General features: G+C 40.9%; 1 protein-coding gene across 6 annotated transcripts in view; it reads right to left on the bottom strand.

Annotated features, from left to right (window-relative positions):
• WDR41 (WD repeat domain 41) overlaps window positions 1-20,629 on the bottom strand; it is a 55,354-nt gene extending 34,725 nt beyond the window's left edge. For 2 of the 6 annotated variants that reach the window (XM_080373296.1, XM_080373295.1), the window contains exons 1-6: window positions 12,410-20,624; window positions 8,513-8,628; window positions 4,098-4,146; window positions 2,139-2,270; window positions 1,715-1,777; window positions 1,091-1,202 (exon numbers count right to left, since the gene is read on the bottom strand). In XM_080373296.1, the coding sequence (XP_080229422.1) occupies window positions 1,091-1,202; window positions 1,715-1,777; window positions 2,139-2,270; window positions 4,098-4,146; window positions 8,513-8,628; window positions 12,410-12,460 (523 nt within the window). In that variant the 5' untranslated portion in view covers window positions 12,461-20,624. Of the gene's footprint in view, window positions 1-1,090; window positions 1,203-1,714; window positions 1,778-2,138; window positions 2,271-4,097; window positions 4,147-8,512; window positions 8,629-12,409 lie in introns of all 6 variants that reach the window. The other 4 variants (XM_080373298.1, XM_080373299.1, XM_080373297.1 and 1 more) reach the window with 4 other exon arrangements.
• Between the last annotated feature and the right edge of the window lie 6,214 nt (window positions 20,630-26,843).

Here is a 26,843-nt window from a genome sequence, read left to right as displayed (position 1 = left end):
ACCTAATGCCGGACAGTATTAAGGACATTGTGGTAATTATTGAGACTATAAACATATGCAGTACCAAAGTTATTGGATACCAATACTACCACAGTATGCATAACACTGAAATACTGTGCAGACCCGGCTGAAGAATAATAGGGTGCAAGATAAAATGTCCAGCTTGCTGTTGCTCCATCTTCATCCTGCACAGAACTCTCCCAGTCTCTGCTGCCATGCCATTAAAGGAAAATTCCCCAAGGAATAAGCAATCTGTCTCTCTCCCCACAAAGGAAGCAAGAGATTAGAAGGGAAGAGAGGGCCTATGCTGCACATCCTGTTGACCCCTTCTACAAAACTTTTAATAGCACCTCGCGCTAAGCACCACAGCACCACTTCCAACTGGTATTTGGCATGATAGTTGAGACTGAACTAGAAGTACTAATATACTCAAAGATTCAGAAGGTTTTGCCTACCACCACTCCATTCTGTAATAAAATAAAATATTGGTTCCAACTTTGAATTTGATTCACAGCTTCATCAGAATATTTGTAAAGTATGGAAATAATATGCAACAGTTTTCTCTGCATAGACAGATAATATAAGTTTATTAATAAAAAAGCATAACTGGCATTCAGATCCAATTATGTATACTGTATTTCTATCAAAACCTGCATTTTCTACATCAAAAGTACTGATTCTTAATAATAAAAGGAAATCTTTACCGCTCTGCTACTACAAAGTTTTACTTAGGAAGAATAAAAGGAGAAAAAAAAATAATTTACTTAAGAGGAATAAAACTCCCACTTGTTCACAGAGAAAGCCAGTCAAAGGATCTGGTCCACGTTACAGCAAACATGAATAAATCAGCACTCTGTCAGTCCAAGCTAATATACAGTTTCTGAGATTTGGCATATTCTCCTGGCACAGGAGATTAAAAGCAGTCTTAATTCTGAAACGATTAAGTATGACATTTAAAAAAATAGAGAGTGGCTCTATACATAATGTTATCATTAGAATTAAAGAGAATTTGCCAAGTTGGTTTTGCATCGTTATACAGATCCATTTTACTTGCACTTTAACAGCTATAATGAGTCATTTACATTTTTACCTGCATCAGTAAGATGACTGGTCTTACACAAGAGATCTAATTTTCGGTTCCAAACACATAGATCACTCCCTCCAGACAACCATACATCCAGTCTTTGAAGAACTGTCAAACACTGCAGAACAAAAATCAGATATATGTCCCCTGCAAAAGTTCTACAGGGAATTTCACAGTGAAACGATCATGAGCTTCAGCTAGATAAAGCTGTAAGTACTATGAAATACATTATTAAGGTGTCATTTTCCTGACAAATACAGGTTTAATTACATCCTATATGTTACATTTTTCCATCAACAATGCAAAAACAGATTTTTCAGTGATTTTTTTTCTACTATTAGCATTCAAGACCTAGTTTGACTGTAGGTTGCATTTTCCAACACAGTAACAAAACCAAGCCATGAAGTGACCTTTGTTCTACATCTTTTCCAAAAGTAAATTGAGGTATTAAGAGTTCTAAAAACAATTGAATAATTGTGCCCACTTCTCAGCCACTCATAATACACCTGTTCTTAAACCAAACACTGCTGTTCATTTTAACACACCTGCCCGTATGGCCCATGAGCCATACAAGATAGATTCTTGTATACAACAAAACAACAGACTTACCTAGGGTTTTCCTCAGCTTACCTTTACAGTAGAATGGAAACATGACACTTTCTGAACTTGTCTGCCACTAGTGCAGTCCCAAATCTGATTTTATTCATTAAGAAAACTGAAAGGTTTTTATATATTACAACTGCTGGGTTTGTAACCACATAACAGATTGGGAAATCAGTATGCAGAGACTCAGTCTTCTAAACCCTGATTGCCTTTTCAGTATTTGGCCAAAATGACATACTAATAAAGGTCTGTTATGGATTCATTTTTGTAGCAAGCACTGCATCTACTTGTGAGCAATAACTAGTAAAATCCTAGTGTAATCCAATTATATATACTAGATATTATCAGCCAATAAATTCAAATAACCTGCAGCCTGTCTCAATACTACCTTTAAAAGTAAAAAACACTAGAAGTCCATAGAAATTTGAATCCTTTCCAGATCTAAGGATACAATAACTGTTCTATCAGCTGATGCTGTTAAAATCAAATGGTTTTTTTCTTCAGAAGCATCTGGCGAAGAAAATGGTGCTATAGCTGTAATTTTGTGTGTGTGTCCACGAAGTTCAAAAAGTTTTTCTCCGGTCTGAAAAATAAAAACATGGAAAACTAAGGGTAAAATTTGGAAAATGCCTACTGTACCATAAGACATAGGTACCAAATGACGTTTGAAAGCAAGAACTTCTAAGAGTCTAAAATGTCCCTTTCTAAAGTGTACTTATTTATTACTACCTTTATTACTGTTCAAGATCTTACCTAGAATTAAATAACAGAAGTAACAGTGTAAAAGAGTAGTACATAATAAAAGTTACTCTAAGAGTAAAAAAAACCAATCAACTCTAAAAGCCCTTAGGAGCTAAGTTTTGTATTAATTTCATTTTTATGCAAATATTGGCCATTCACCCTTTATAACAGATATTACAGCAATTCAGATTTGTTGACAAAACCCTCTCTTGAAAAAGTAGGGGTTTTTTAATGATTAGGAAAACCTGACCTAGAGTTATGGCATATACATTACTGCCAATTTCCTGACAGCTTTATTAATTACATTATCTATAGCTTTAAGTTGGCGGTTTAGATAACTGCAGCGACTTCTGCTCTGTTTAGATGACAAATCCCTACAAACATGCAAAGGCATACTGGTATTTTAAACTTGCAATTAAAATATAGGGTAGTTTTAACTGTAAACTTCTTTACACACACAGGTTAAGTTTTCAAATTAAAATGACAGAAGATCTGCTTTAACAAAAATATAATAAAAATCCTACAGAAGTAGAAAACAGAACTCAGTTCCTAAGTTGGCTATCTACATTAGTTTTACCTTCACAAACTGCTCAGAACACACATGAGTGTATATACTGAGATACATGGTTTTGAATAGTCAAAAGCAATTTCCTTTTCCAAATTACAAAACTATAAAAGGCCTTCAACAACAGCAAGGCACTAACTGAAACTGTGCTAAAGAGAGGAAAAGTTTCAAGTTCCCCCTTCCGTATTTCACACCATCATGAATGCCACAAATTTTTCAGGTTTCTAAAACAGTTTAGTCTGATTTCTTTCTTCCTTATTTTGAATGTTTGATACTCACAGTTCAGACAGCACAATATGTGTTGCTTTTAGACTTCCTATTGAACAATTCAGCTTGCATACTAGTCCTCCTTAACTAGGTCTAATGCTCTGTAATTTTGTCAATGATAGAGGCACAGAGCAGAAGAGTGCATATCATACTTACAAAATGCTGTTTCCACAACAAACTAACGTCTTACTAAGGTTTTCAAAAGTTACAAGAAAACTTTTATCACAGCAAGCAATTAAGGCCTTGTTTCTGCACTGCCTGAAATGTTTAATTTCTGCTGACTCCCATGTCTTTCCAATACAGTTTTGTGTTAGCTCTCCATTTTGTCTAAGCTCTCCATTTAGTCTAACTGGTTATACTACAAATAGATATTACTAACAGAGCCACTGAAATATATATACTTAAGTTGTAAGTACACAATCTTGGCAGGATTGGGACCTTACTATATATTTGTTGAGTTCCTAGTCAACATTTCAGTGTTTACAGCAAGCAACAAAGGTATTTTAAAAGAATTAAAGCCTCAAGTTCATACACACTTCTGCTTTTCACATCATCGTTTCAGCTCAAATCTCTCTAAAATCAGTCTTCTCAAAACATGCTAAATTTTAAAACTTACTGTTCTCTTGGGTTCATACAACTTTTACTTTCCTAGCTCTCCACTGTAAACTAAGATTTGACAGACTGCCTCCACTTTTCCATTTTCAAACAGTAAGTCTGCAGCAATCCTCATTTATTCTGCTTTTTCACTGCTAGACATTTCTAACTCCTCTCCCAACTCCTACGTTCTCCAGAGCACATAAGCCACCATCACTACCACCCAAAAAAAAAAAGGCTAACCTGAGCATTCCACAGAAATACAACTCCATCATCTCCTGCAGATGCAAACCTGGGGGGGGCGGGAAAAAAACTCTGAAAACTCAATATAGCATAATGTAATGGAAAAGCAGTAAACAGTTATGTAAGAAAAATGTATCAGACTCTGGCTTTAAAGAATAAACACGTATTTGTAAATGCCAATTACAGTTTATAAACTGAAGTCAGTACATTTAAATAGGTGTTTATCGACATATATTTAATGTAAGAACAAGTCTTAAGAATTCCAATACATACTATAACAAACAGAATCCCACATTACAGAACCAATTCTATTGTTTAAGTGATCTTACACACCAAATAACTAACTAATGGTATTTGGTTTTAGAGTTCAAGTCAACTGACTGCAAGACATCCAACAAGTTACGAACCACTCATCCGAGTTCAGCCCAGGAGTAGAGGAGCCCAGTATTAAATCATGATACTTTAAACTGTGCCTTAAAATAACTCCCAAAGCAAGTGCAGTTAAAGTGCTAATTTTGATTTCTGCTAAAAATCCAGCTGGAAGGCACACCATATGAGGCAAAACCAGTTTCATGTTGGCGTGTTAATCTCACAGAAACAAAGTCCGACCTAAATTCAATCTTTTTTCCTAGACTAGAGTGAGTATCTAACTATTTGCCTATATTTGCACTTCGGCCCCACCACAGCCACACTGCAGCCGGAACACACATCCCAGGCTATTCCCGTAAAGGTATACTGTGAGTTGAGAAAGCCTAGAACAGAACTAAGACCTTATGTGAGTTGAGAAAGCCTAGAACAGAACTAAGACCTTATACTTGCAAGAAAAAAACTTGGAATTAAGTTTTTTCTTGCAAATATACCTACCTTCTATTTTTTTTCTTTTTTTTTTTAAGCCTTCACCAAGGGTTAAACAGTTAATATTTATAGAACTAAGATTTGTACTATGTACAAGAAAGTCATGAAAAAGAGAGGTTATGTCACTTCTGATTTTTTTTTTTACCAGCTGTGAATGGTTTCACTAGCTATATACATGTCCTTTCTTTTAGACTCTGCAATTACATTTGTGAAACTTGCTAACAGATAAGTCTTAGCCACAGGGTGTGTGTCCCCTCCCTCCCTCTTCCTCGTGTTTTATTCTGCTATAGCAAAAAGTGTAAGTTGTACTTTCTTCTTATCTTTCATTATTTTATATCAAATCAAGATTAGAGCAAAAAACAATTTTACACATACACCTCTGATAACATTAATTCCTTATGTCTATTTGCCTTTTAGCTCTATTACACTTTGTTTTATCACAATGTCAAGAACTTAAAATAGCAACTTTCTCACAATTCAGCCATAACCCTTTAAATTCCAATTCCTTTCTTGAGTAATATTGGAGCTGCCTGCCACTTAAAACAAAATCCTGGGAAGAAAACTGGTGTTTGAAAGAAGGTATGAGTATAATTCATCAACATGTAAGTTCAATAGAGTGCTCTTTTGTGTCCTCCTCATCTTCTAACCAGGATTTCTGTTTAAATATAAAGGTATATTGTAGAGTCAGTTATCCTACAGTTACATCCTGCTCACCAAGGTGCAGACCCATGGGTCACCTGATTCTTTCCCAGTCATGATCACCATCATTTATAACAGGGGTCCTCAAACTTTTTAAACAGGGGGCTGGTGCATGGTTGGAGTGGCAGGCAGTCATCTGCGGCTGCTTGGTTTCCCCCCAACCCCCAGTGGGCTGGGGGGGGTGGGGGGGTCTGTAAATACCAGGGGCCAGATTGAGGACCCGGGGGGGCCGTATCTGGCCCGTGGGCCGTAGTTTGAGGACCCCTGGTCTATAACCTTGCCAAGTTCCTGAAGAAGCAAGGAATGGGCAAATGAGCAACAAAAAAAAAGCTACTCTTAAAATGTTTTACTAACTGTTTAGTTTAAGGTGTCAAATGCTAGAGTATAACATGTAATTTTATTTCAGTCCATTTTCTGGAAAACTCTTGGTGAGGCTTAGCCTTTTTTAGTGATCTTCCAATCAATATAACCCTTAATTCGTGTCCAAAAAGTACAAGAGAGAAGAAGGAAAAAAAAAAAACCAAACAGCTTTCTGTTACATTTATACAGGATTTATTTAGTATCTTAAAAAACCAATCCAAGAAAATTTTCCACTCACTGGTTTTAGCTGAGCCACTGAGAAAGCAAGAAAATCCTTCTGCAAAATTCTCAATAAGATGATACTATCTAAAGACCTGAAGCGTGAAACTTGGCTTACAATAGCTGACAAAAAGCACACAATGGAATAGCTATAGAAACTAAATAAAAACATTTCAGAAGCTGAGTAACAATACTAATTTTACTGAAAAGAATCAACTGAAAAATATTATCAGCTGCTTAACAGTCCAGAAACTACCTTATTCTTGATAAATAAAACCTTAGAATTACTGTCCAGTGAAGCTATTAAACTCCTCAAACTCTGAGAATATTAATGAGCTAAATAACATACTCCTTACCCATACGCTATTTCATAACCTATCTTCAATGCGGCCATCCAGGCTTTAGTCTTACACTCATCATCAGCTTAATTTCAATAATTTACCTCCTATCATACAATGAAGCCCAAAATGGTGAAAGATTTTTTTGCATCAGACAGTGTGTACAATCTAAGTATACTCTGGTATTTCTATGAAGACTGATCATATTCATTGCGTTACGTGTTTGGGGAAAAATGTACTTTGAGGAAAGGTTATTTTAGTAACTTCTTTGGGAAAAGAAAAGGACTGGAAAAAATCCCATGAGATTCTTCCATTTTTATGAGTCTTCTGGTAGATTACTATAACACAGAAAAATAAATTTTATGGTAATGCACATAATGTTTCTATGATAGATATAGATATATATGAATATGACATTAAGAATGAAAACTGACAAGCTAAAAATTCTCCATGGAGTCTTCTGTGAAATTTTTTTATATATATATATACACAGATATATACATACACTTACAAAATTATTAGAAGAAAGCATTCTGTGGGCATTCAAATTTGGAAGAGACCACCTGCCTGATCAATGTACCTGGGGAAGGAGAGAACCCTCCTTCACAAAATACCTGCTGCATACTGCAAGGATATAAGCCAAATGCTCACCCACGTAAACATTGTGTAGTGTATTGATAAATATATTAAAAATCCCCTTCTGTGCCTAACCCATAAGAGATATAAATTACTAAACCTCCTTAACAGAGACTCCTGCCTATCACTTCTGCTCTTAGTTCTAAAGGTTTTCTAAGTAATTCTCCATATCAGCCAAGAGTCATTACACTTATTACTGACTAAGGGCTTCACAACCTGGCTTTTAAGACAAATAAGTATTTCCCCTCTTGGAGGATTAAGTTAAATTAGAGAACATGCAAGGCTAATTTGGACAAAGATAGGACAGAAACCTGATCAGAACATAAAACTATCATCATTCATTCTCTCAGTCACACTTCTAAAGTGACAATGGTAAATGTAGTGGTTTCATCTGTGCTTCATAATCAGTTTTACAGTTTTTAGATAACTCTGTCCTCAGAGTTCACAATGAAGTTGGACCTAGCTACAAGGAACTAAGAACAGAACAGATAAAGATTGTCAGGGAATTATAAAAAAAGTGCATGAAGCTAAACACTGGAAGAAAGAAACAAAGGAACCGTCAGGTTTCAAAGGACAGCAAGATGAACAAGATCAAATCAGAGATCTGTAATGCAGAGATTAGGCATATGTTGAATTTTACTAAGCAGTCATTCCGAATAAAGGGTGAAAATTTCCAATTTTGAGAAGTTCAGAAAAAAGTGCATTACCCAAACCTCAACTGAATTAAGCACTACAGTTTCAGAAGAAACTGTAACAAAAGACTGGAAAGCAAGGAACAGCAACATTCAATATTGTTGACAATGTCCCATTCATTTGCTACAGTGTATCTGTAGGAGACCATTACATTCTTTTGTAAAACCAAAAGGTGAAATAACAGCTGTCTTCAATACAAAAACATACAACACATATATCCACTCAGAACAGGAGGAGACACTACTGCATATTGTCCTGAGAGAAAGTGTGTGTATGCACGTACAGAAGGGAACATTCAACCCAGGAGCAGCCTGAAAAGGAGGGGATGAATTAGCTAAAGGCATTTCTTTCAAACAAATTAATTTGTACCAAGAAGCATATCTCCATCACCATAATTTTCTCATAAAAGTGTAACTTGCAAAAGAAGCCAAAAGATGTAGTAACATAACATGAAAAGGGAGTGTTCATCCCTTGCCTTTTTTAACTCCAGGCTTTTCCTACCCTCCCCCATAAAAAAAGAAAAAGAGAGGATTATAAATATTACTACATTTTCATAAATATTCTCTGAAGTATTTCCAAGGATGCTGTGAAACAATTTGAAATGTGTTTTCATACCTGCAGTCATCTATTTGCACTAGAAATCGTACTATATCTTGATGACCTTTCAATACAAGGAGCTCCGTGTAAGGATTCTGTATTTGATCTTCACCAATTGTCTGTACAGATGATTTCTAAAATTAACAAAAAAGGAATGGCATTTATTTTTTTCTGACATAATTATTTTGATCAGGTCTTTGTAATGTCTAACAGTCTACATATAGACTCACATTTGAATGTATTTGAAGTTAAGTTTCTGAAATACCATTTTGTCTTAATGAAAATCATTACAAAAGATAATTTCTTATTATTTGAAGTAAATAATATCTTTCTATAGCATGTATTTAAAATTATAATATAGTATTTTCTGTTTTAACAAAAACATTTTGTACTGCTTTAATCCCTGACACACCAAGATGAAAACCCAGTTTAGTCATGAGCTGTCATGTGGAGCCAGCTGCATGACTCAATGCACCATACATTCAGTTTTTCATTACATTACACCTCTTCTGAAAGGTCTGTGAACCTCTAGTATCTTTCATCTGCCATTCAATTTTAAAATCCTATATAAAGATGACATTTTTAAAATAAATAAGAAAAAATGCTGTTATGTCACATAATATACAAATCATCCATTGTGACTCCATTCACAAAATACCAAAGCAACCCACTTAAACATACAGAATCATCAATCATTTCACAGAACAGCATCTGCAATTACCCCCAACTAGACTATTAATTAAAAGAACAATCAATCACTCAGAGCAAGCAAATCACTAGGCAGGGTCAGTAAAATATTGCATAAGACTGCAGTTTCAGAGCAGGACAGTTCTGCTACTCTCAATCATCAATTTGTTTCAACAGAAGACAACTTTTTTGTATTTAAGGTCTTCCACATTCTGAAACAACTAAATAGCTCAGTAGTAGCTCAGAGACAGGACTCTCCTCCTTCAAGATTTACTTTACAGGACAGTCAACATCATCTTACTTCCAGCACTGTCTCATCTTTGAGGACTTCAACAGAACCTACACTGTGAAACAGTAATTACTGAACACTGTGCCAAATGCAGCATACATGACAGGTAATCCTGTGTGAAAGACACAGGTTATCATCAGAAATGTCAACATTTTCCTGCAGGAATAATCAATTATTTTCTATTTCTTCCATATTGGTACTATGATCCTATCCCTCAGAAGTTAAGAATGACAAAGTTAATAAAAAGGGAAAGAAATCTGTGTTTATTTTTAAAATGAAGAGGTTGTCAAAATGCTAGTTCTTGTGATTTTATCTTGGTTTTGTGCTATCTGATGCATTGCATGAAGCAACTGTTCCTCATTTTATGTAATTATGTGAGAATAGCAGTTCCCATTTAAAATAACGCAAGCAGTGTCTGCATGGTTATAACAAAAAGTTGTACAAATATGGAAACTTGGAGTTCAGCTGTCAAAAGTTAATCAAAACATTCCTTAAAAAAAAAAACCAACAACTGAGTTCTAAAAATGCTAAGCAAATCTCAGCATCACTGGATGCGATTAGTAATACTGTAGTCAGCAGACTTCCATTTTTGCTTACCAACAGAAAATACATTCACAAAATAATTATAACACCACTTTGAAAAAGCCAGAATTTGTAACACAAACATCCCAATTATATATTCTGTTGCTGCTCCCTACTCAGTACAAGACAGCATTACTTCTTTTGAACAATGTGTCTAATACTACTTTTTCTTAAATCTACGAATGCCTGTGAACACTGAAAGGTAGAGTGCTGATGAACTACTATAAACAACAAAATAACAGGTTTTCCCCCAGTACTCACACAACAAGCTATGCTTTCTTCAGATCTTCATTAATATTTACCAGAGTGTTGGGTTACATATCCATTCTTTCTCTGAAGAAATCTATTTTTGTATAAATTATTGATTGAACTCTCTTGTGGCAACACCAAATTTCTAGAAGAGAAAGCTAGATGCTGATGCTAGAGGAATCCATTCCCAACTTGCATGTTTTTATGTAGGACCTGTAAGCGTCACTACAATAATAGTAAAAAAACTGCAAGAGTCATCTCAGCTTCAGAACAACTTATAACCCCCCAGGATGTGAAGCATTTAAAAGTGTGATTTTCTGAAGCCATTCACCAAAACTATGGATACAAGAGTATACAGACATACATATGTATCACAGAGCATGATACATTAGCTTATGCTGACCATAATTCTACTGCAGTTGGACTGCTCCCATTCCCAGAGCCACCCTGCTTAAGATACACACCATGACATCAACTGGAGAGATTCATGAGCTTAAGTCTAAATGATTTTCAATTCCATAGTAAAAAAAAGAAGTGGGTAGGGAGAAATTTACATTTAATAACTTTAGGGCAGCTTTGCCAGAGGCTTTCTCTATTCACTCAGTGCAATGTCACTAATACATCTAGTCTTTTCATGACCGGCTGCAGCCATAGCACATGAAACAGCTCCTTAAGTCCATACCCCATGCACTACTATGGGCTTCCTTCTCTATTTAGGAAGGGTACAGGAGAGAATTAATGTTATGGAGATGATCTTTAGATTAATCAGTATCACATTATGCAGGGAAAGGGAACAAAAATAGTTTAGGGACTATCTAACCCTTATCAATATTTGTTATTCAGAAAGAGAAACTATCACTATCTTTCAGTAAATCAGTGGTAGCGATGGGAACACAGGTCCTGTGGATCAGGTTTAACCAAGCTACAAATGGCAATGGAAGAACTGTATTACACCTTGACTCATGCTTTATTAAATCACAATATAACTAAACCATAGCCAGAGTTTAAACTTTGAAGAAGAACACACACCAGCGTAGTTTCCTAGCACATCTTAGAAAGCTGTTGTGTATTTCCCATCTTGCTTTAAAAGCAACTGCACATGAACCTGCTAATTATAACTGCAACACAAACAACATTTTGACTGATGACAAAGTTCAGAGGCATTCCCAGACATCATCATTCTAAATCAGTATAGACTCAAATGTCCACCAAAGTAACTACTGGCGTTTGAAAAAAAGCATGATATTGTCATGACAGCAGCTGAAAAATAATTACTTCCTCATACGTGTCTAAATCACAAAGCACTGTGTGCAAGGAGCCCAGCGACAGTGTTAACTCTTGTTACACCCAGGCTGGGAATTTCAGTAGGGTCTTAGAGAAAAGAAAATTCCAACAATCTCTCCCTCAAATCTGGTAAAACTCTTTTTCCCAGAAAGGCAAAGGAAAGGACATCAGCGTAGGCCTAGTTTATTTTACAGATGAGAAAGTATGGAAAAATGCTACAAGACTACTACAAACTACAGCCGGGCCACACAAACAATACACTACTGCCTACAATTCACCTTACCGACCCGGCTTGCTAGCAAGCTAAGGAGCACAACCCCCCCGCGGGGAGGGCGGCGCAGGACGCCGGGGCGCCCCGACAGAGACGGCTCCCCGTCCTCCAGCGCCTGGGCAGCTCAGCCCAGGGAATCCGCCTCGTGCTTTGGGGGGGTTCACTCCCCTCCCCTCCCCTCCCCTCCCTCTCTTCAGCGAAGCTCGCTACCCTTTCGCACACCCCGAAGGCCTCACAGGCTGCGCGCCAGCCCCGACGGGCCCCTGCTCAGCAGAGCCCGGCGCCGGGCCGCGCTACCAGCGGACGGCGGGCACACCCCGACGGGAAGGTCACCGCCCAGCGCCCCCTCCTCCCAGCGCTCCCCCCAAAAAACTCCCCGGGGGGGTCCCCTACCGGCGCCGCTCTCCGCCAGAGCGGCTGCCCCCACGAGCAGCCCCGCCAGCGGCCCCGGGCCGAAGGGACAGCGCTCCCCGCCCCGCCCCAGGCTCCTCCGGGCCCCGCCCCCCGCCGCCAGCTGCTCTGCCCGCTTCCGCCACGCCCGCCGCCGCCGTACCTCCGCCAGGCCCTGCGGCTCCCGGCCGCCACCGATCAGCCACCGCAGCATGGGCAGCAGCACCTGTCCGCGCCCCCCTCGCGCCACGGGCGGCTGGTACGGCAGAGGGACCGTCCCTCAGCGCCCGCTGCGCCGGCGGCTCGGCGGGACGACGCGGCCAGAGCTCCCGCTGCGGGAGCGGCCTGCCGAGGCGAGCTCCGCGGAGACCGGCCCTCCAGGGGGCGGGGCCGAGGCGGGCCTGAGCAATCGATCGCCGAGCGGGGGCCGAGCCGGCGGCGGGAGCCGGGGGGCGCCGTGGCGCGAGCCGTGAGGCGGCGCCTCGGGCCGGCCCTGATTTGATGAGGGGGAAATTCTGCGGAATGACAAGCGTGTTAGTTCCGGTTCACAGACAAATAAAGCATTTGGTAGCTTTTTAGTTGCTGTCTTCCAATTTCTGAGGAAATTTACGCTACAACGAAAGAATAATTATTACTGTTTTATCGTGACCATCTTACCTGTTGTCTGAAGTAAGCGACCACCAAAGTTTTCAGTACTTTAAAGACTTCCCATGGCAATGGCAGTTTCCATTCTCCTTCACCGAGCCCCCTTTGGGCCTGCGATGGCCGTGCTGGGGCGAGTACAAACGCTGTACAGACAGGCAGCCCTCAAAGCATGTCAGCGTGGGGCCGGACAGTGGCCTGGACAACGCACAGTCCCACTCCTCCTCGGTCCTTGGTGAGTGATCTTGCCAGGTCTTTTGAATTTTAGGTGCACGTGGGGCAAGATCACAAAACCCAACCCAAAAGGCCACACAACACCCGTTCCTGAGCAGACACAGGTAACAAGGAAACCCCTCACGCGTATAAACATGTCCCACCAGCACTGCGCTGTGCATCTGAATCTCCACATTTCACTTGCCCGGTTGACTTTTGCCCACACTGTTTCAGGTAATCAGCACCACAGGGTATCATGAGACATTCCTGAGATTTCCCACAGGGCAGGAGGTAATGGTGGTTTGCTAAAACCTGAACTTCTGTAGTGACGGACCTGTGTGAGAAAGCATAGGGCACACCCTAGGCCTGGGATGGAAGGCCGCTGCAGTGACTTAACTTTGACAAGTATTGGTGGCATGCAACCTGAGTATTGCCGTTTGTTAACTACTGTGAATTCTTTGCAGCTTCTCAGCAAACTAAAGTTGAGGACAGCCATAAACCAGTTCTAAAGGAGATGTTTACTCCTAATTTAGCATTACTCCTACTTTTCCATGTTGATTCAATCATGCTACATTCCCAGCTCAGAGGTGCCATTCCTACAGACTAAGGGCACAGCTGGTGGGCTCACTTTGTGCATCCAGATACATCTTCCAGCGTTTCTGTGGTAATACTTTGTCATCATCGATCCGGTCTTTGGCAGTGTCCCTAAATAATTTGATACCTTCTCTAAACTGACAAGTGTTTACTCATTTTGTTGCTTTTCATTTATTGGAAGGTCATGCAACTCACCAGTTGTATGACCTGTAATCCTCAAACACACTATCCACAGTGATACCTACAAAAACGAAAAAGAGGTGGAAGAGTGCTTGCTACACCAGATGCAGGGACAGGGAATGCTGCTTACTCAGGTTAGCAACATGAGTAAGGACCTTACTTCTTCTTTAATGCAGTGAGGAAAATACACTGCTTGACTTTACCTCTCCTTTCCTGTCATACATCCTTACTTTAATATCCCACTCCTTCTATCCTGCTGTATCAAAACTCACACATCTGGAAGAACCAGCATAGAAAAAATGTAGTGTGCTACTATGCCAAAAAGCATCTTTGTAGATAAATACAGAGCTTTGACCTTCATGGCAGCATCTGGAGACTGTAGGTATTGTACTGTAGGTGTTTGTAAAGACCATGCTGGAATGCATTCTTCAAAGCAGGAGCTGACAATGAACCAGGTTCCTACATGGTGAACATGGAGCCTTGCATGACTTTGATGGTGTATTGGGTTTGTGTGGCAAGGTCTTGGTGGCACAGAGGCTTCAGAGATGGCTTCTGTGAGAAAATACCCGAAGATTTCCCTGTGTGTGACAGAGCCAGTGCCAGCCGGCTCCAAGTCAGACCCACCTCTGGCCAAGGCTAAGCCCATCAGCAACCGTGGTAGCACTTCTGGGATAATATATTTAAGAAAGGGGGAGAAAAACCTGTGTAACTGCAGCCACAGAGAGGAGTGAGACTGTGAGAGCAACAACTCTGCAGACACCAAGACCATGAAGAAGGAGGGGAAGGAGGTGCTTCGGGCACCACAGTAGAGATTCCCCTGCAGACTGGGGTGAAGACCATGGTGAGGCAGCCTGTGCCCCTGCAGCCCATGGAGGTTAATGGTGGAGCAGATATCCACCTGCAGGCCATGGAGGACCCCACGCTGGAGCAGACAGATGCACCCAAAGGAAGCTGTGACCCTGTGGAGAGCCCACACTGGAGTACAGTCCTGGCAGAACCACCTGTGGATCCATGGAGACAGAGCAGCCCATGCTGGAGCAGGTTTGCTGGCAGGACTTGTGACCCTATGGGGGACCCACGCTGGAGCAGTCTGTTCCTAAAGGACTGCACATTACAGTTTCATGTGTAATTCAAGGATTCATGTTGGAGAAATTCAAGGAGGATGGTCTCCTGTGGGAGGGTCCCCACACTGGGTCAGGGGAAGAGCGTGAGAAGGAAGGAGCAGCAGAGACAATGTGTTTATGAACTGACTACAACCCCCATTCCCCACCCCCACCAACGCAGGAGGAGGCAGAGAAAATCAGGGCCAAAGTTGAGCCCAGGAAGAGAGGTGGGGAGAAGGTGTTTTAAGATTTGATTTTTACTTCACATTACCCTGCTCTGATTTGTTTGGTCACAAATTAATTTCCTTAAGCCAAGTCCGTGTGCCTGTGATGGTAACTGGTGAGTGATCTCTCTGTTCTTACCTTGACCCACAAGTCTTTGCTATGTTTTCTCTCCCCTGTCCAGCTGAGGATGGCAGTGACAGCGCAGCTTGGTGGGCACCTGGCATGCAGCAAGGGTCAACCCACCACAGGTGGACTTCAGGAGAATGCCTTTTGTCTTGTTAGACATGACTTAAAAACTCTGCTTCTGAGCATCTTTGAATTCCTTCTTTAAATTAACAACGTGCTCTGCTTCCAGCTTATTTATTCCATTTTGCATTTTTCTACCTCTGTATGTTGTATGAATTTCTATATAATTATTTTTTAAATTCTTGTAATCCTAAAAACCATTTTTGTTATTCCAAACATTTAATATGCTGTACGGTTTCTGGAAGCAGAAACAACTTCTCTTTTTCCAAATTTAGTTTGTACAGGTGCTGCGTTTGTCATGACGTCTAGATAAAGAGTGCAATTCGCCACAGCATTGCAATTGCCAGGCTGAGGTGCAGTGTCTTCTGAAATAATGGTTGCTGTCAACCATTGGCCATGGCAAAGTGTTGTGTTAAGGCTCTTAAACAATATGGAAATGATGGGTCAATTTAAGGATAACTGTCGCTGCAGGAATTTTGCAGCACATTATGATTACACTTGCAAAAGGAGACTCTCTTCCACAAACATTTCTTGTCCCCAGGCTTTTGTGGTTGAATGGAGGAATACTTTTTCTTTCTAACTTCTAGCATAACAGCTTCCCTTTTAACTTGCCCCAGTGAGGTGCTGGCCTCTGCTGTAGTGATTAGGCATAGAATCTGTCACTGGGTTACATCTGCCACTCTTAACTAACATATCTAATATGTCACGTTAATTGTGTACCTCCCACCTGACTGCTCTCATTGCATCAACCAAACACATGAACGTAAACTTCTAAAAACCCTGAGTCTTCAGAAACAGCAATTTTACAGTCACCTTGTTAGGCTGGTGAGATCAGTGTTCCTGTGAGCTTCACATGGTGAAAGCACTGTCCAGCAGTACCATGGGGTTTGCATGCTTAGGATTTGAAACTTTCCTCCAAATGCTGTCACTCTTGTGTCACAGTCATGTATGTCATTCTCATTTTCCCATCATGTTATCCCTGAAGTAATCATTAACAATAAGAATCTTTTTGCACAGTCATCTGCAGTCCTATTGCTAAACTGCATAATGCGCTTACTATAGGCATCAAGACACTCAAACAAATGGACCAATTTGTTTGCTGCATGAACTTGCATATATGTATGCATACGTATCTGTATGTATACACACATATACAAACCACACAGGTATAGATCTGTGTAGCTAACATATATGTATGTCAGAATTTAGTTTCATATAAGAGAGAGAAAAGCTGATTAATGCACTGTGTTGCTTTTCTGTTTACAAATTGCTGAAGCCTGTTACAGGTTCCTCAACTTACCCAATTCAAATTTTTCTATAGATTGTCTTCATCGAAGACAGTAGCTAGGAAAAAATAAACAGCTTACAGTAAGTTTTATTTTAAGACATAGCTGGAGAGCTTTTTACAAAGAAGGTACTAGAAAATGTTATTTTAAAGGTGACTTCTCTAAATCAGGCTATATAACTTTGAGATATAGTTAGTTGTGATTCAATTTCAAAATCCATGCCTAATCCAGACAATATTTTCCCTTATGTCTAATAAATATATCAGTTGAAAAGCACCTGCGAGGATTTCACATTCTTCCAGGATCAAACACAGTACAAAACAATTTACATATTAAAGAAACAGAGTTAGAAGCAGAGTAGTCCAGCCAACAGATGATATTTCAATGCACAAGCATAAGTTATACTCCTCCATGACCAACGTACATGCCTTAAAAATCTGTTCTGCTGTTCCTTATATTCAATGGTGGTTTAATTCATCCCCTTGGGAAATGGCTAACCTTGCATTCCCCAGGTCAGGTGAGTGATATGAATGCTCAGGCATCCATTATTCCTGCAAAGAAGTTATCCTTTTCAATCTGTGGGCCCTCTCAGAGGTACGTTGTGGCCCTGGGTGATGGGGGTAACACAGCTAAGTGTCACTTGCATCGTTCTGGTGCTTGAGGCCACGCTGTCTAACCAGCTCACTTGGTGACTGAAAGTGATTAAAAGCACTGACAAAAAAAGCAGCCCTGTGGCTCTCATCAGCTCAGAGTCACTGTGGTAGACCTGCAACATGCCACCAGGGCAAACAGAGGGCATTCCTTCAAGGATTTGATGCATTGTGTTACATCATCATCTATCTCACATCTGACCACCAGCATACAGACGTTTAGAAGGGGGCAGGAGGTCATCCAGCAGTACCACCTGAGCACGTTGAGTTCCCCCTCCTGGCTTGAGTCCAGGTTGCACTAGAGACCTGGGATATTAACTTGATTTAACTGAGCCTGGATCTAAACTCCTTTAGGAACTTGTGAGGGAATGGAAGTTCAGCCATGGGTGGTAATTAACTTGACTCTACGTATCCTGAGAGGCGCTCTGCAGTACCAGTCACATGTTGTCTCTGAGAGTGGGAGAAGGGATTGGCTGCTTCCATCAAGAGTTGCTGGAGTGGCCCATGGGCCAAAGAAGTGCATGGATTCAGATTCATAAATGCAAATAAATAATTTTACATTTTATCAGATTTTAGAGGCTACAAGAAAAGGCTTTGTCACCTCCTTCCAGTCAATGGCTTCAGCTACCCCTGAAGTCACATTAGATATTCATGTGTTGCCCAGTTATAAGGGATCCCCTTTGCATGCTGTCTTTCTTCATCAAACGATCCATGATGTGGGCAAACACACAGTAACTCTGCCCCTAGAGACAGACATCCTTCATGGTCCACCTTGCCACAAGGGCAGACACATTCCCAAGTCTTTGGTCCTGGAGCAGCTCACTCAACGGAAGGATCCAGCAGTAGGTACATGAGTGCTTTAGGATCTTATGACTGTGATGCAGGTCATCATATAAACTGAGATGGAGTCGGGTAGTGCAGTGCTCCCATCTGCCCCTTGATGGAGAATTTCAAGAGAGTCGGGAGAAGTGGAGAAGGGTACTGCATTGCTCCTGACTGAGGGAAAACTAAATGGTGACTTGATAAAATTCTCAAGGAAATGGGATCACCTCTCTCCCCTTGGCTTTAGATTTAATATCTAAGTGTACAAAATGTATATGAATTTATTCTGTCTGGTCTGAATTATAAAAGTTCACCAAAACCGCAGATGAATACTAATAGTGAGGAGAGGTTACCCACATGTTTCTAACAGCAAGAATTTGGATTAATTTGTAATTTCTGGAAAAGATTTGGGTCAGTTCTCACTTTTGACACACTGGGTTCACAATCTCCTAATTTAAATTCAAGTAAAGACAATACTAATTTAATGGATTAGAAATATGGTTTGTATATTTCCGGTTTTAATGTTTTGATTTGCTGCATCACACAGTTTATTTATGCTTGATTGATCACTTTTCTGCTTCCACAAAGTCTGAGGCCTTCTCTGTCATATGGCTGATATAATCTCATGTTTTCTACTATATATTGTAAATATGCTTTCTTTTGTGTATCTTGTGTTTGGTTTACTTTTTTTTTTTTATGAAAAGAAGCAGAATATCCTATGTAGAGCCATAATGCTATGTTTCCCTTGCAAAACAAATTAGTTTGCTTCTTCAGTGCCCATTTCTTTATTGTACTCTTGCTGAAGGACTAAGGAAGCAGGGGCCATAAAACGGAGTAACACCTTCATGAGTTCCTAAAAGTCTAGCTGTACTTTGTGAAGAAACTGGAGCAACCTATTTTTTTTTTATCTGATAGTACAAGTCGCAAGCTGCTCTGACCTTAAGTGAAGTGTGATGGCAATAGAAGCCCCCAGGTGGCATTATAACCTTGTTTTTCTGAATCATTTGTTTTCATAAGGATTGGATCTGATTCTTTTGTTTAAAACAAATTTTCTTCACCCTCATGGTAGATTTGAACAAAGAAATTAAAGCTGTACTCTAATCTTTTTCTTTTTAAAAAAGTTTCTAATTTGTATATGTTTTGGTAATTCAAATGCAGTAGCCTCAAACCGGCTTGAAATCTGATAGATATTTAATGGAATCATGTAAATTATACTACATTCCAGATATTAAAGTCCATAAGATGATGATGTCCTGCAACAGCTATTTAATAAAAGATACCGTTCAAATTTTAAAGATCAAAATTACGGTAAAATTAATTACATTTCAACAGCTTTATGAGAAAAGTGTAAATCCAGTTATGACTAATAATTTACAACACATGGGTATTAACTGATGCTGGGTCATGGTTAAATCCAGGCAGAATCTGCTATTATGGCTAAATGAAATCAAAGTGATTCTGGTGGGATATCTGTTTTCTTCCAGGAGTAACAGGTAGACCCTTGCAAAGAGCCCATCTTGCATCTCCTAACTTAGGCACCCTGTTTGGCTGCTGAGGGTGCTGATAGTTCATCTTCAGCTCCCTCATTCACCAGAGGAGGAACGACTCCCACAGAGATTGACTCAGACTACCCCAGGTAGCTCTTCATTTGAGTTGCTGCCTGCTGAAGCATTTCTTTCCCTATCAGCCTCATGGTTCAAAGGCTGAGGTCTAGTGTTGCTCTTGTAGTGGTTTTTTCCCCCTTCAGCCATCTCATGCCCAGTTACTACTTTGCTGGTGAACAACTGTGCACTTTCACCCACACTGCATTGAACGTGTGGGAGGAGTCCCCACCAAAAAAACCTCACTGCCTCATCTCGAATCCCTTCTTCCAACTGTCCTTTGCAACAAAACCAAAAAATTCCTTAGAAACCAGTGGGCTCTTGTGCTGCAAGTTGTCCTTTGCACTGACCGAAACTGTCACCTAATCAGATGCACCATGGGTTGCCCCATCTGCATCTCCTTTCAGTCTCTTTGATTGTATTTGAATTATAACCTCTTTGAAAGGTGGATCATTTTTGTTTGTATTTGTGCAGCACTCAGACAAATGGAATCTTTATCCCTCTTTAGGATTCCAGTGGGATACAGCAGCACAAATATAGAGTAATCATATTTAATAAAGCAAACAGAGCTAATTTAAATTACTGCTTAAAATACATTGGTATGTAATGGGTCATAAATAAAAAACAACCTACACGCTGCCCTGTATACCTTTCAGAGTGTACTTTAGAGTATCATCAATGACACTTCCTAAAGCAACCAAACCCAAACTGCTGTGTCAGTGTAAAACTGTGGGTAGCCAGGAGACACACAGGGAAAGTTCAAACTTTCATCTGTCCTGTTGTATTTCAGCCCTAAAACTCTCAACAGTCTATCTGAAAAGTCACTTCACTATATTTTAGGGACTAATGTACTGGTGACTTGCAGGTGGTATCACTGGGCTTTGGACTGGACAAATGAAAAAAAAATCTTTGAATTTAAAGGGATTATGAAACAAAGCCATGTATGTTTGTGCACAAAGACTTATAAATAACCCTTTTTAGATTGTTTTACTGTGCATGTGACATACTTCTGTATAGCTGGCCTCCTATTTGTTGATCACTTTTTTTCATCCTGTGTTCTCTAGTGGCATTTAGGTGTAGTTACGGTTAAGTGTTAAGCATAGACGTAATTTTCATAGCCTGTCCTCCTTCGCAGTAAGTATGGTCACAGAGTATTCTCTTCTGCCCTAACACAGAAATGATTGAGATTCTTTTGCCCTTACAAAAAATTCCTCTTAAGAGGTAAAGTGTAGCAGCTCACAATAAAGTTTTGCACAAGAGGTCCAAAATGGAAAAAGCCTCACTGCCTTAGCTGTAGCGAATACTCTGGTGGCTACAGCACAAGCCTTCAGTGTCTACATCACATTAAGGCACCACAATGAGAGGACGAGTCACTTCTTGGTGTCCTCTGGGGTCTTGCCAAAGAAGTTGTTAAATGTCCTCTACTGTTAATTGTTTAATTCCCTTGGGGTGACACTCAGTTCCTAATCATATGAATACATTGGCAGTGCGATCTGACTGTGCAGCTAATCTATGCAACTGCAATGGTGAGATACTTCTAGTACAGATAGGGGTTTATAAAGGCCAACATACAGGATGATGGCGAGACCTGACTCACTGTGTTACATGCGAGCCTGGTCCTTCAGGCAGAAAACATTAATTCACACCCATATGTGAGCAGGGAGCAGTCAGTTTAACCCCAAGGCTGATCACAAAAGATGACACCAGAAACTCAGCTCAACCAAAGACAAGTGGAAAGAGGAGAACATCTCTTTCTAGTGTGTCATGGAGACACTAGAAGAAGGAAGTTTTTTTGATCAAAAGCAAGGTTGCAGTGGGAAAAGCCCCTAAGGGGCTATGCAATGGCACATGGGCAGCCTCGGAAAGGGCCTGTAGGGGCAGAGGCAGTTGTTGCCTTCAGAAGTCCCTGCCTATGTTCCTGACTTGGTGCACTGGGCTGGCCTCAGGCCTCAGCCATACAACTAACTGGGAATAGAAGATGCATATACCTTGCTCTGATCTCTGAACTGATGGCGGAGGTGATGGGGAAATTTCACCATTTATTTGCCAAGGCCCAGGCTAGCAAATTATTTCCAACACATTTCCAGTGTGCATTATGTGAATTGCATCACCAAAATATTGAAAGGGAAGTATGTTTTTAAGTATGTTGCCTGAACACTATGTGGGCCTCATGCTGGCAACTGTATTTCATGTAGCATGCCCTTTGCATTATTCAAAAGAAATCTTCCCACTCAGAGCAATAGAATAAAGCCACATCCTTGAAAAGATTCCATTAATTTACTCCAATCAAGTTACTGGGAAGCAGGCAACTAAATATCTTAAAGAGTAAAGGCGTAGTCATAAAAGGTGATACCTGATCTGACCAGTAAAGTCCAGCACTCCAGCTAAGAAATACATTGGAGTGTAGGTTACATGAGCACCTACACTGAAGTTTTTTCTTCCACATTTCAGTCTGCACAGTTTGAAATAAAATGTCATTCAACTTTACATAATAAGTTCAAACAAAAATTATAATTGATGAGCCATAATGATTTAGAAGATTAGCTAGGGAACAGTTCTTTTCTACGCATACGATGGTTAAAAAATATTACTATGTTAATTCATACTATGTCATTAAATAAAATGGTTTTCTAATTCTAACTCCTTTCTCCATATGAAACTGCTGAAATGCCACAAAAAGACAGTTCATACAAATTCCCCCTTCAAGTAATGAGTAAGGTTACGTCAGGAGAGGGCTCCATTTTCTTTGGCCTTGATCTCGTAAATCCTTGCATGATGTACAGCTGGAAGCTTAAAAGTGTTGCTCTCAAGACTAATTTTGTGGCAGAAGAGTCTGGATGGTGTAGTATAGTGTGTCTGAGTGCCAGCTAACAGGCTGTCTCATTCGTCCTGCCGCTGGGCTGGCTTTCCTCACCTCCTCCAGAATGAAACTTGCCTTGGTTGTTTTCCAGAGCAAGTAGAGGCAGAAGCTGCATCTGGGCTGCAATCTTCTGCTTAGTGTGCAAACGAGTCCCAAGAGCCTGTTCTCTTACATGGCTCTTTCATGACAAGAAGGGTGAAAAAAGGGCACAAAGACAGTTAAGACGTGTGACCAATGAGACCAGGAGCCTTGGTCAAAAGAACAAAGCTGGTGTAAAAGCAACATTTCAGGAGAATCAGTTCCCATGACTGAACGGGGATCTTCAGAATTGCACTCCTCATTCTCCTCTCCTGCTTTCCTGATAGAGTAGGACAGGCTGTGTTGATAACAACACCAGGCCAGGCTATCTCTTCTTCAGTACTGCTTCCTTGACTCGAGCATTGATCTCCATGGTGTCCTGGCTTGCAGGATATTTTAATAGGCTTTCAGTCCTTTCTAAACATTTCTTCTTCTTTCCTCCCAGATGTTGTTCCACAAGACCCTATCTCTTCAGAAATAAATTTTAAGCCAGAAGGGGCTGTAATGTTTCTCACCTTCCACATAACACAGACCAGAAAATTTCACCCGATCATTTCTATAGCAAGCTTCCATGCAAGCTGCAGCAAGTCCTTATTAAGGCAGCCACTCTCCATGTAGGCATCTCATGTGACACAAGCTGGCATGTATGAGGCCAAGCTACTCCAGAACTTGGTTCACTTCACTGTTTAAAAATGTTGAAAAATATCTTGAAATTTGTCTGACTTGAATTTGTCTAACCACAGGGATTATGGTGTGGCTTTTTCTGCCGGATTTCAATGGCTAATCTGTTCATTCCCAGTCAAGTCAGCAAAGTGAGCAACTAAGTACTGTCCTGTACTTTCCTATACTTTCCTGTACTTCCACATTTTTTTTGCTCTTTCCCAGATATACTCTTGCTCTCCATCTCAGCAGATAGGCTCTACTTCCTCACCTCTTTACTACTAATTCTGTGAGCTTGCACGCCTCTTTATACCTCCTCTTTTGTCCACAGCCTTGTAAGAGCACAAGCCCAGTATCATAGTCTCACCTCATCTCACTATTCCTCTTCAGTTAAATAAGGAATCAGAGGATGGTGTCTACCAGACACCATGTGAAATTTTGTGAGAGGGTTATACTGGAGGGAATCCATGTAAGTAAAAACTTAACTTCTGAGATGACTGAAATGTAGGCTCTGAGGACTGCTGAGCCTAGATTATAAATATTAAAGCTCATATCTCAGCTGAACACAAGTTTCTAAAAAGCATTGATCAGCTGCTTTGGTGGTCTTACATATCCTGAATTCACCAGAAGATAACATGGCTCCTGCTTCAGCTGTGGGAACCCAGTCACAGTAAAGTGTAACCCAGTTCAAATGATAATACTTATATTAAAACCATCAAGGAACATTTGTGGGTGCCTGTGTTCTGAGTCAGATGGTTTTACCATTTTGTTGTGCAGCATGCAGCCAAAGAGTCAAAAAGATCAGTTATTGCTTTTTACAGACATGAGCTGCTTCTTGACAAAGAACCACAGATGGGCATCCTCAGCCTAAGTGAAAGAATTAGGGGACAAAACTCACATGTTCCTGCCCTGTGGCTAGCCACGGCTCCTGTCACGTTGTGAGGGAATGGGGAAATACCAGGCCCATAGCTTCTCTTCTGCCTCTGAGGACCTTCAGAACTGGTGGAGAAGGAGTGGTGCTCTTGGGCAGATCCAAATGAGGTGATGCTGTGGCCCAGAAGAATTGACTATGTTCAGCACCCTGGCAGGCTCAAGGGGAACCTCCTGGTCATGAGCTAGGGAAAGGGAGGAGGTGAAAGAGAATTGGCAAGGACTCACTCAATTAAGAGCTTAAAAAGGGAAATCTTTGGTTAATCTCTTGTTCTTCCCTGCTCAAGACTTGTTCAACAGTTAGACATGTCTCCTATCAAGTGCTACCGAGGCTCTAAATACTAGTGAACCTTGCCATAACAAAGCTCAGTAGCTTCCATCTTAAATGAACACGTTACGGGATGTTTTGGTCTGGGGTGCCAGGCCTTAGGACCACTTTCAGAAGTTCTGAGCACTGCCCACCAAAGGAGGGCTGCCAAAAGCTGTTGGTGGTCAGTGCCTCTGGAAAATGCATCTTCAGGGAGTTCTAAGCAGCCAAAAAACAGAAACAGCTTTTGAAACGTGCAGGCTTCCAAAGCAGCTGAAGCAGCTCTGCCACTAACCAGCCAACCGGCTACACTGCCAGTCAGGCATTCTCCAGCAGCAGCTTTTAAAACCAGAGTTCATTGTTGAACAATTTTATTCATTGCCATTTGTGCAAGTGCTACTTTGAGAAAATGGGATTGGAACCACCATGTCCTTTTTTGTTGTAGCGGTAGTTACGCCCATATGTTATCTTAGCTGGATCAGTTCCAGATCCAAGTGAGAATTCAAGAGAAACAAAGGAGGAGGATGAGAGAAATTCATCTTTTTCCTTCATACACCAGCCAAAGAATGGCCAGGCTCCCCTATCTGCACTTCCTAGACATTCATCTGGATTTCTGTGGGTATCTACCTGCAGATGCATCTGGGTATCATTCTTAGCATTATCTGCAGTTGATGGCACATCTTCTTTTATTTCAGCGGAGCTGGAACTTCGCTCAAATTTTTTGATAGAGTCAAGGAAAATCGTCCATGCATCCTTGGGGACAGGGATTTGCCTTCTTGCGCAAGATATAAGAATCCCCAAAATAGCCCGGGTGTACAAAAAAAAAGGACACAATAGCCTTTCCTGAGAAGCAGTGTGGTTTGGAGGACAAGGGTTAGTGTGTGTTGGAGAGAAGACAAGCTCCTACGCATGGTCCTTGGCAGCACCAGGACACCCAGCTCAGCCTCCAGACCACGCCAATGCATTACTAGAGCTGATACCAGTGCTGCCACCATTTGCAGTCTGCTCTCCATGACAGCCCTTGAGTGAAATGTGAGTGCACAGGATGACTTTTTGCTTTCTCTGCTCTGTATTAGAGACAACCATTGTGATTAAAAAAGGTGTGAAGCAACAAGGAGTTACTGGATTTGTGACTTAAGCTCCCTCATGTGTCACACACTGATACTGACTCAGGCTGCTGCTTCTCTCTCCCCATAGCTGCAGGCAATAGGGAGTGTTTTCCCTGGTCTCAGGCAGCCAAGAGGTACCAACAGCTAAGTGAATAGAAAATGACAAACACATAAAGCTTATGGCTCCATGTAGACAGACATCCCCACCTTTGCCAGACAGCTCAGCTCCTTTTGTCATCTCCCAAGTTAGACAAAGAGCCTGTCAAAGCCAAACAGATTGGTACATTCAACAAAAACCCCTCTGACCCACTTGCTTCTCCCGAGAGGCTTCAGCTCCTCTCAGCTTTTACATCATTAGCACTCTCAGAGCAGGCAGGGGGTCATTTCTAATTTGTGAATGCCCTTGGACCACAAGCTGGGATTTTTAATTTGTTTACCCTGCATATTAAACAGTACTTTCAAAGGTACTGTCAATAAATCCTCTATGAGTTGGGATCTTTGTTCCAGACCTAGTTGTTACTTGTAACTTTTTCGATTTGATTAGATGAGATTAAAAAAAGTTCCCTGAGGGAAATCTCAGTCACCAAACACAGTGCCATCACCAGAATCCCCAGAGGGCTGAGGGAAAACCTCAAGCTTTGTGACATGAGGGAAGAGCACTGCTTTGCAAAGGAGAATCAAACCAAGCTACTACTTTGGACCCAGAAGTGTGTACTCAACATATAGGGTTGTGGCAGTGGAAAGTGCCTCCTGGGAGAAGCTTACACATGGCTTCTGTCCACCAAGAGGGACAGAGGTATGTCAACCTGCCCAAGGTACCCTTGGGAGTGCTATCAGTCCCCTAAGTGGTGTACACAAGGAACCAGCAGGGAAATCACTAGTTCATCAGTTTAACCTTCCCTCAGAGCTCTGTGCCATGTAGGTATCTATAGCCCTTAACCCAGCTGTTTCCTCAACACGTTTGCATCCTCGTGAAATCTTGCTTGTACGCTTGTCCCTCTTGTTTGTTGTCCAGGAGAAAGTAGGAGCTTTTATTTACTTCTCAGCTTTTCATTTCCCAAAATACTTTTATTAAGCTTACAGGGCATAAA

The sequence above is a fragment of the Falco punctatus genome (genome assembly GCF_963210335.1).
Source record: "Falco punctatus genome assembly, chromosome: Z".
Taxonomy (NCBI): domain Eukaryota; kingdom Metazoa; phylum Chordata; class Aves; order Falconiformes; family Falconidae; genus Falco; species Falco punctatus.
This window is presented reverse-complemented; position numbering and strand designations above follow the sequence as displayed.